Source organism: Myotis brandtii, unplaced genomic scaffold (genome assembly GCF_000412655.1).
Source record: "Myotis brandtii unplaced genomic scaffold, ASM41265v1 scaffold154, whole genome shotgun sequence".
In the NCBI taxonomy this organism is placed as follows: domain Eukaryota; kingdom Metazoa; phylum Chordata; class Mammalia; order Chiroptera; family Vespertilionidae; genus Myotis; species Myotis brandtii.
Genome location: NW_005355584.1, coordinates 11,013,706 through 11,024,289, shown reverse-complemented (window position 1 = coordinate 11,024,289; position 10,584 = coordinate 11,013,706). Strand labels below are relative to the sequence as shown.

Here is a 10,584-nt window from a genome sequence, read left to right as displayed (position 1 = left end):
TGTTTTGTAATATTGAAATATTGAAATATTAAAATAAAATTTTAGTAGAGGATGTGAAATCTTTCAAACATTGGACACTAGAACTTGTAACACTTCCTATTCACTGGAACCTCTGCAAACCAGTCATAACACTCTCTTTTGTGTTCTGAAGATACTAAACTAATTTGAGTTGGGTTTTCCATTACTTAAAACACAGGTCCTAACTTATATTACAAACAACAAAAACTGGTTTAAGCAATGAAGGGGATTTATTGGCTTATTTAATAGGGAAGTCCAGCTGTAGTTCAGGCTTCAGGATTGGTTTGATTCAAGGGCTCAGTGATGTTGTCAAGGACATGTTCCTTCCTATTCATCCTGTCTGTCTCTTATGGTGTCAGTTCCACTACAAGGCTGCCTTCTTACTAGTATATGGTGTGTTGCATTATACATTCAGAAGGAAAGAAATAACTTCTTTCCCAGAAACTTCAAGAAAAAAAAAAATCTTCTCTAATCCAACTATCTTAAAATGGGTCACATGTTAAGTCCTGAACTGTGGTCATGGAGTGCAATTATCCTGATTCGTTATAGCTAGAAGTGGAGTTAGTGTCTCATAAAAACCATGTCCTGCATGAGAGACATGTGGCCAAGACAGCAAAAATCAGGATAGTGAACAAGAGAAGGGGAAATGTGCACAGACACACATCATACTGTCTATTTTCTTTTAGGTTTATAGGTAGTATTCCCCCCTGAATTAGGATTCTGTAATATATATCAAAGATATAGCTAAGAAGAAAATAAACTTAGACCAGATGATATCACCTACATATAATGTTCCACTGTTAAGAAATATTTTTCATTATATCCGTTTTCCTGTCTATGAACTCATGTTTCAAATTACATTTCTGTTGATGGGAGAAGTTTCTTTGGCAGCTGCAGATAACTGCTCTGTAAATTATCACTTTGAGAGCAGTCCAGTTCCCAGTCTGCATCTCAAGAAAACCTTTTTCCTTTATTCTAAAAAAAGGTATTACTGTCTTGAGACATAAGGTGAATTCTCTTTAGTTTGAAAATACAATTCTTCTTTATCAGAATCCTAGATAATAAAAGCCTAATATGCAAATTGTCCCCTCCACCAGGAGTTCAACTGCTCGCTATAATGTGCACTGATCACCAGGAGGCGGCACAGAACATGGCGGGTGTCAGGAACACGGCGCTAGCAGCAGGCAGCAGTGGAGGTGCTGCTGGCCCTGATGGGCCCCAATGAGAGCAGGACCGTGACGGAATGGTGGAGCAGGTGAGCGGGCAGCACCAGGCCAAGGTAGGTGTGAGCAGGGCCTGATCCACGCCCCCTCCCCACTGATCGCCCCACAAATGGCCACCAGGGGCAGCAGTTGGGGGGGCGGGGGAGGCTGCCGCCCTGCTCCCAGGTGCTGAGGGAGCTGGGCAGGGGACCTGGCCCTGACTGATCACCCACAGATGGCAACCAGGGGCCGGGCTGGGACGGGGAACTGGGGGTGGGTGGCGGCGACCAACCTCCCATGGCACCCAGGCAGGAGGCTACGACCTCTCACTGGCTACCTGGAGGTGACGGTGACGGGGGATGGTGCAGTGAGAATGTGGGGTGTCTGCCAAGCTCGCTCTCACTCCCCCCGTTACCCTCCCTCGGGACGCCAGGGCTCACGGGCCAGGGAAGCTCCCACACTCAGGTGCCAGGCACCTGCGAGGAGCCTGCCCCGCACTTACACTGCGTCTTCCAGGTCGAAGCCACCAGGACCACAGGGGCTGGTTGGGCTCCCCATGGGTTTGTGCAGGAGCCGGTCTGCAAGGCCGGCTGGGAGAGAGTACACTGCCCGCCTGGATTATGTGTGGTGCCGCTGGGAAGCCCAGAGGCCCGCACTGCACCCCAGCCTGCAGTGTCCGGCTGCGCTCACCTCATCTCTGCATGGGGACTCGGGCGCCGTGACTCAGGTGGAGGGGAGCGCGTGGGGGTCCAGGGGCCCAGGTGCTGCCCAGGGCCCAGAGGTCAGATCGCACTTCGATCACCAGCCAGGCCTAGGGACCTCACCCATGCACAAATTTCGTGCACCAGGCCTCTAGTGAAAAAATAAAGGCCTAGTGGCTTGAGTCTGTTGCAGCCTTTTGCCTCTATGTGAATTTATAGTTCATTTTTTCTTATGGCAGAAACACACCTAATTAATTTGGCATTGTTTTCTATGTAGCTTTTGTTGGGGGGTGTTCTAGTTTGATACATGATGAATACCTAAGTTAAATTCACTTCCTATATATGCTTTGTAGTTGTCCTATTAGAATAAGGGAGAAATGTCATAGTGAATTCTGCAAGTCCTCTCATTATTTCAATCACTCAAAAGAGATATTTATTATGTTCTCAGAAGTGTGTGTATGTATCATCTATGCCCTTCAGGAGGTCGTCTGACTGGGGAGATGAGCCATACTCTTTCAAAATAGTTAAGGAACAGGGCAGAGCAGTGTGGAATTAAGATCACAAGAAGTACTACGGAGAGTAAAGGTCACAGGAAAAGAGTGCGAGGATGGTGCTGGGGAATGAAGATATGGTCACTCTGGGAAGCTGAGGAGGATCCCTAGAAAAGGAGGGCTTGAGTTGGACCTTACGAAATGTTTAGGTTGACAGGTAGAAAAAGGACATTCTGGGCATGCAAGAATTGTTGACCAACCAAAGATGAAAAGAAGCATTTGAGTTTCAAAGATTGATAAGAACCTCTCCTTCTGAAGAAGGAGGATCCATGTTGGGGAATAGTAGGAGGTAAGACTGGCTACACAGTGGGTCCAGAGTATGAAGAACTTTGATCCCTGTGACAGTAGAGGCTACCCTGGAACATCGCATGAGAGGAACATGATAAGAAGGAATTAAAACTGCCAGTTGAAGGGAGAACAACCAAGGGCAGGCTGACCAGTTACAAACCAAGGTAGGAAGCCAGTGTGACCATGGGCACCAGCAAGAGGAATGAGCATCTACCTTCTTCAAAGGGTTACAATGAAAGAGAAGAGTTCAGATTTGATTTTGGTTTCCAATTTGTAACTGTGTGAACAGTAGGGCTGAGTTTAAGGTCATAGTGGGGCACCAAGTGAAATCAACTTATAAATAGTTGTGGGGGGAGGGGAATGCACTCAAGCCAAATTTGGATATAATGCAATTGGAAGTAGACTTCTGGATCTGAAGAAGTACTGCCAGCTAGCTGCACAGTTTCTCTCTATTATTTCAATAGTCTCTCAGTCATGTGACTGAATTTCCTCAACATTACTTATAGGATCACTCTCCTTCCTCTTTAACAGACAGATCCAACCAGAACATATAAGTAAAATAATGCTAACTATGGCCTTAGTGGTCTAAAGGAAATATTGTAATTTTCAAAGAACCTAATGTCCATCCCAGGAGAATATGGCTCATTGATGTATTTATTACTTTGTGCAAGCAGCATGACCTGTTACCTATTTAATGTGGGGGAAAAACACTCAGCCCCTGCACACATAGGTGCCTACATGTCACCAAATTCTAAATCTATGTGATCTCAAACTTCAGTGCCTATTAATCTAGAACTTTTAGTTATAATACAGATTCACTGTTTCTGTTAGAGCCCTAAAATCTGCATTATTAACAAGTCCCCCAGGTAAAAAAAATATATATTCTTTGGAAAACTACTACCTTAACTCCCAGCTGTTAAGCTCTCTCAAACAGCATGCCTCGCCCCTTTTAGGTGTCAAATAAATTGTATTGTATTAAATCAATGTATTCTCAGCCTCTACAGCTTTAAAGCCCATATTATAACTTCTTGGATACCTAAATATATCAAGACTTCCAATGAAAAGCAATTATTTTGAGTTATCCTATATAACAGAATAGCCAGTTGCTATATACATGAGCTTGACTTGAAGTCAGACAAATCTGGGGCTTTTCTCTACTTTCTGGACAAGTCATTAGCCCCAATCAAAACACTTATCTTTCTTCATTTTTTTCCATTTACCACACTAGGGCACTATATATGTATCCATGGAGTGGGGGTGGGGGAGGGTATTTAAAGATGACAAAAAATGCCATATCTCATAAAACCCAATGTAAATATGAATTATACAGTATCCATTTCTTTTAATTTACTGCAAATGGGATTTCTAGATCATAAGTTCCTCCCTATATGATTCTGGGCCTTAAATACTGAGCTAAGTTCTATAGATAGTTTTTTAATTCTTGCTGCTCTTTTGATTTTTGCTGGTCCTTTAGTATTATTGTAACATATTTACTGACTTATTAATTTACTGCATTAATTTAAAATAAAAATCTGGCAACTTAAATTAAATAATATGACTAATTATAAGTGACTTTCAATACAAAATTTTTTAACCCAGATATCATCAAAGGTTTCAAAAATAAACACCTCTGAGAAATTTATAAAAATTTCATATGAAGGCTTTGCTTTAAAGGCTGCTAATATAAATTAATAAAACAAATAATTCACAAATGACTTTTCATATTTTGTCCTAGGCTTCAAAGTACATTTTCTTTTAAAGGTATTTACCTAACTCTTTGCTTACTTATGGGTTTTTTTCCTTCTGTCCAACGCATTTTAATCAGAGATAGTTATCTATAGGTCTCTAAACATATGTTAAAACCTTCAAAATTAATTATTTAAATCATCTTTATACAGAACTTTACAGAGTCCAATTTAGTCTGCAGAGTGACTTGCAAGAAAACAATGTTAGGCTGATATTTTAGAAGCATAACTAATACACAGGTACTCTCTCCCACCACTGGATAGTAACTTTCTTAAATACTGAACAATGTATATAAACATTAGGGGATAGAAATCCATCTAAATTGTACATCCTATAAATGTCCCAATATTTGTGCCCATTTATAAGCTTAATATCTCCTCAGATATTCTTCTCTGAGTAGCTACTTCATATTTTTAGTCGAATCCATAACCCATCAAGCAGATATTAAAGCACATTTATGAAAATACATAGATGCTTAAATAAGTATATATCCCAGACATTAAAATTCTTATGGTTGGTAAAGGAAATATAATACTTTAAGAGATTTTAAAGTAGTTATTTCCTTTGATGTCTTTTTTCTCCAAACATTAGACGAAGTTGCATTGTTTACAAAAATTTATTCATACAAATTTCACACACTTCATATAACAGTTATCAAAGACCTAATTATAGATATCATGTGTGTAATACTTGGTTAAGATGTTTTTATAATCATTTGCACACAAAATAAGAGCTTCAAGACTAACATCTACCTAAATTATCACTATATCATAAATCTGCTTTAGGTTAGTAAGGCTCTTGGCATTTCTAAAAAGTATACAAAAGATTAAACTGGATGATCACTGTAAATGCTTGCAACTAGCCACAGAAACACTAAATTAGACTTCATAAATAAAAGGTTAACTAGAGCCCTATTTCACCACTAACAGCTGACACAAATACAGAAAATTCTGCCCATTATCCAAGAAACAAATAATTAAGACTAAAATGCAAGCCGATGTGTTGCAGCATTGTAGGGCCACTAAATAGCCATCTGTGATTCGTGGCGATTTAAAAGGCAAAGAAAGGCACTACAGCTGCAAACTGCGTCCCAGGTCACATTGCCTGAGGAGACTGCAGAATTAAAGAAAGATTGATCCCATACACAGGACTCAGGCATAGATCGAAAGCCTCTGTGCTTTCACTGTCTGCAATGTGATCTCCTGGCAGCATCCATCCCGCCTGGGAATGCAAATTCAATTCTGTTTTCTTTGATTTATGACTTCATACTGATCAAATCCGTAAAGGAAAAGGAAAGGTCCTTTAGACTTTACAAGCTAATGTTTAATCTTTTCTTGTTGTTCTTCTTCTTCTTTTTCAAAAGAATCTGTGCCTGAAATCTGGGAGTTTGTTTTGCGTGTTGTTGCTTGATCTGGTTGTTGGGTGAAGGTTCTTTTGTTTATAGAGATTACTTGATATGTTCAAGAAATTGATAGGAAACAGACAGACATGCTTTCGGTAGCCAAGAAAGGATACAAAGGGAAGTTCTCAGGGTCTGGTGGAGCTTGTTTGCCTTACTCTTGACCACAAATATAAGATAGTACTCATACATAAGAGGAGGTTTAAATGATTTATCAGTTAGTAAAACTGAGCAACATGTGAACACTACACATTCTACTATGACAAAGGTTGGTTTATGAAATAAATTTTACTAAGCAATAAGCCATAATGTAGAAAAATACATTTTACCTACAAACTCAATAAACAAGAAACAGAAGGTTCATATTTAGTGCATCATTACTTAGTGATAACTACACAGGGTTTCCTAAACTTTACAATAAGCGCTTGCATCAAACAACAACAGAAGTAAGACACATTCACAAGTTTAAGAGAAGTGAATGAAAATGGTAACCAGTACTTAAACAGTGCAAGAGGGTAGGAAGGCAGAGTCTTCAGGGGAAAAAAACACCAAAGAAAAGGGTGGCTCCTACAGAGCAGGGCTCAAAGGGGAGGATCCTGGCCATTTCACAAGATGAGAAGCATGGACAGCACTGGAGAAAAACACATTGTACTTTGCATCCATTTCAAACACCCAGCACCCAGTCAGTCAGGCTGGGGACCTAAGGTGGGGACTCGGCTTAACCCCAGCATCTCAGATCTGGGGCAGCCCCAAAAGAGTCCCTCTCCAGGGTCCTCCTCCTGCTGCCTTATGCTCTGCCTCTTCCAGTATACCTGCATTTCTTTCACTTTGTTCCAATTGTCCTAACCTTGGGATAGTGGGTTTCCTGGAAGTACAGAAAAGGGAGCTCTTACTCCAGTCTCCCTTCTCTGTATAATCTCCCAACTCCTGCCCCAGGGAATGGTGTGAATTCTGGGGAGAAGCACAATTTAGATAGAGCTGTTGTTTTATCGGGAGAATTTCCTTGTGGGCTGAGAGTCCAAAGAGAGACAAATACACATAAAAATAGAATCAAAGAAAGCAGAAGTATTAGAATTGTCACCCAGCAAAGGGGATAGTGCCTAGTTGAGTTGGGCTGGGATTGAAGCAGCCTGCCCCAGAGACTCACTGGGAGAGAATGCCCTACAGCAATTCTCCCAAACCATTACCTCAAAATCTCCCTGAAGCAGGGCGTCATTGTTTATATACAGTAGCAAATGGTCAGTATTAACATCTTCAGGCCTGTTGTGGATAAAAATACTATCCTTTTAATTCCAGTTTACAAAAATAGGAGTAATATTTAAAACAATGATTGTCTATTTTTCTATCTATTTTATATAAATACATAAACAGCTCAGGTGAATTTTTCAATCCTGGTGCACATTTTTATGAACTGCTCTCTATTATACTTATATATATTCTTAAATATATATATTTATAATATATATCAATAATTGGTCCACAAAGTATATCTGTGCATTCTCTAGTGCTTTGTAAAAAGAAAAACAATATTATTATCAAAATATTCATTTAATGGCTTTACTTCATACATAAATAAATGTTTGGATAGAACACATGAGCGATGACTGTTCCAGTTTGTAAGGAAAATGACTTTTCACTGTGTCAGGGTTGTATACACAAGGTAGCTGGTAACTCATCGCTACAAATACGCTATTCGGCGTCCTTTGTTTTTAACTCTTTGTTTATACCTTTTCCCCAGGACAGCAGCCAAGTATTTCTTGACAGCCATTTGCTTCCTGTAGCGGCTGTAGCTGTCCGTGAAGATTCCGTCTGAGTGGCGCTTGGAGAGCGGATCCGAGTCATCTTTTGCGTTATCGCTTCGAATGCCACTGCAAGGATAGGGGTCGGGGAAAGGGTGGCAGGGCGGGAGACACAGGTTCAATAGCTGCAAGGAGCAGGCGGGCCCCACCCCACGAGGGAGCCTGCAGAACGGGCACGGGGGTCTTACTACCCTCTGCCTGGCCTTCCCCTGCCAGTAGGAGCTGGAAGGGAGCTGCGACAGAAACCTCTCATTCTCCCTCCCCGCCCAGGATTTCCTGGTGCCGTGCTCTTAGGAAAGGGGCCCCTTAGGAGGGCCCGGCCAAATGCACACAATTTAAGCCTAACCTCTGTCCATGCGATATGACCATCCCGTCCATGCGATTGCGCTGAATTGTCCTAATAGAAAATAACAAAAGAGCCCTAAATACCACGTCGGCTACTGCCCTGGAGTTTACATCAATCCTGTTATTGCTACCGAGTCAGACACAAGCACTCCCCTTCCACACGCTAAGTTGTAAAAACGTGATAATAATACAAGTCGACAGACTGTAGGCAATATTTTTCATCACATGAATTATTTATTACGAAAAATGTAATCTGTTTCCCCACGGGCTTTATTAAAATGCTGCCTTCTGCTGAGAGATGCTCCACACAGCCCTGTGCTCTGGGTAGGTCTAGCACAAGCAAAAACGGTTTCCCTGGGTGTCCAAAGTTGAGGGTTTGTTGGTTTCTATTTGAATTTACAATAAAATAATCTTTTAAGGCAAACTTAGAGGAAATTATAGCACATCGTCCCGCGAAGCTTGAAGGTTTTGAATGACTGAGGGGACTATTTGGTTTCTCTTTTTTCAATTCAAAACGGATCAAACTCTCCGGTTTCCCTGCCCATACTTTTCTCTGCTGGATCCCCGAGCTCTCTCGCCAAACTTCAGGTACCGCCTAGTAATCGTCGCAGGTGGCTGGGGGCTGGCCCCGCAGACCCTGCAGATCCTGCGGCACAGACTCGCCCTCAGCCCCACGTGCACGCAGAACGTAGGCACCGCACCGCCCACCCCGCGCCCGCGCTCCAAACCGACGCCCACCTCGGCGCGCGCGCGCCACCTCGCGCCCATTAACTCTTTCACAAACTCTTACCCCACGCCCTTGGCCACGAGCTTCTGCAGTAATTTCTTGCGGGACAGCTGGTCCAGCACTTTGCGGTAGGCCTTGTGAAGGATCGCGTGGGCCACATCTCTAAAGGGGAGGCAAAGTGTGCGCCCAGGGTCACCGCCTCTGTCCCCCAGTAGCTGCCCAGCTCCCCCATCCGCCACCCCCCGCGGGGCACCCTCGCCTCTCGGCGCTCCGGGAAGCTGCCGGGAAACCCCAGAACTCCCGAATAACTTTCGTGGGACGTTCCCATGAGTGACTGCCAGGAGCGGGAGTTCCTCTTGCCCTCCCAGGTGGCAGGTGTGGAGTCTGGGCTCCTCACCGGCCGGCCGGGCGCGCATTCACTGCCACCCCTTGACCACAGACCTTTCGCGACTAACTTTCTGTCGCTGTCATAGGAACCTGGGAGAAGACAGCCTGGAGGACTTTTATGAAAAAGAACCTACGAGGTGGGCCAACACCTGCCCCTCCCACAACCTCAGTCCCGAGTGCGGAGGCCGCACGGTCAGTACCTTATCTCCCCCGGGCGGTTGAGCGCGTGGGCTTCGCGGTGCACAGAGGCGGATCTCTCTATGCGGGGCGGCTCCAAGTCATAGAAGTTTTGCAGCTGGTTTCCGTCCTCGTCGTACGCCTCATCCTCCGACCTGCAGGGATAGCCCGGGGCAGAAGGAGTGCTCAGTACCAGTGCGTCCTAGGCTCTGCGAGGACCCCCCAAAAATGGGCTCTCTGTTTTTTCTTCCTCCTAAGAGGTCTCCCACGGAGAACTGCCTATTCTTCCCCGGACAGGGGTCGAGGTCGAGTAAGGGGGTGGGGGGGACTACATCCAAATGAAATTCCCACCCCGCGAGGCGGCTCTCCCAATCCTCCTTGTGCGGGCGAAGGGTCGCCCAGCGGGGCCGCAGCCACCCGGGGCACCAGGAAGCCGATGCGTCTCCGCCGACCACGCACACCTGGTCTCGGAAAAGGACCGCCCCGCTGCCCGCCTGGTGTCTGGGCCTCCCCGACAAGCCGCGAAGGGCGAGTACGAGAAAGATCCTGAGACTAGGCGCTGGCCAACTCGGAGACCCAGTAGAGGAGGCCAGGAGCAAACCAGAAAGGGTGGGGGGATGGGGGTGTACAGCGGCCAACTCCGGCAACCACCCGCACCCAGCCTCTGCGCCCAGGGGAGCCCTTTCCCGCACAGATGTAGGTCACGGAGAACCTCCGGCTTCTATTTTGGGCCGGAGAGGATCTGGCAGGAACACGAATAATAAGATGCCGCTAAACTTGGTTTGGCCGCGGCTCATTCTGTGGCAGGTCCGTGCCCTCCGTTGCCTCTCGCCCGGGGAAAGGGCCTTTGGAAATAGCTGGGGGGTGAAATGGGGCTTTTTAAGTCCACCAAAAAATTGTTCTCGTTAATCTGTTACGATGGCGAGGCGACGGGACCGCATCTCAACCTTGGGGACCGGGGAAATGGGCACCAGGGGACCGAGAGCCATTAAGAGCGCTGCGGCCTCGCAGTCGCCCTTGCCTACCGCTTCTAGCCTTGATATAGGACGGGGAGGGGGGAGCGGGGGTTAAAACACAAAAACTCCTCACTTTGGGCCGCTACAGAGACCCGGAAATCGGCCCGGGCAAGCCTCGCTCCCTGGGAGGGGTTCAAGTCGCGCGTCCTTATTCCGCACTCCTTTCCTTCACCCCTGGAGCGGTAAGGGCGAGGCACGCACGCCCCTTTGCCTGCCTCGCGCCCAGCC

At 45.2% G+C, this 10,584-nt stretch overlaps 1 protein-coding gene across 2 annotated transcripts in view; it reads right to left on the bottom strand.

Moving 5' to 3' along the window:
• Window positions 1-5,121: 5,121 nt before the first annotated feature.
• ADCYAP1 (adenylate cyclase activating polypeptide 1 (pituitary)) overlaps window positions 5,122-10,584 on the bottom strand; it is a 7,664-nt gene continuing 2,201 nt past the window's right edge. For both annotated transcript variants that reach the window (XM_005861618.2, XM_005861619.2), the window contains exons 3-6: window positions 9,364-9,495; window positions 8,840-8,938; window positions 8,051-8,101; window positions 5,122-7,773 (exon numbers count right to left, since the gene is read on the bottom strand). In XM_005861618.2, the coding sequence (XP_005861680.1) occupies window positions 7,584-7,773; window positions 8,051-8,101; window positions 8,840-8,938; window positions 9,364-9,495 (472 nt within the window). In that variant the 3' untranslated portion in view covers window positions 5,122-7,583. The remainder of the gene's footprint in view (window positions 7,774-8,050; window positions 8,102-8,839; window positions 8,939-9,363; window positions 9,496-10,584) is intronic.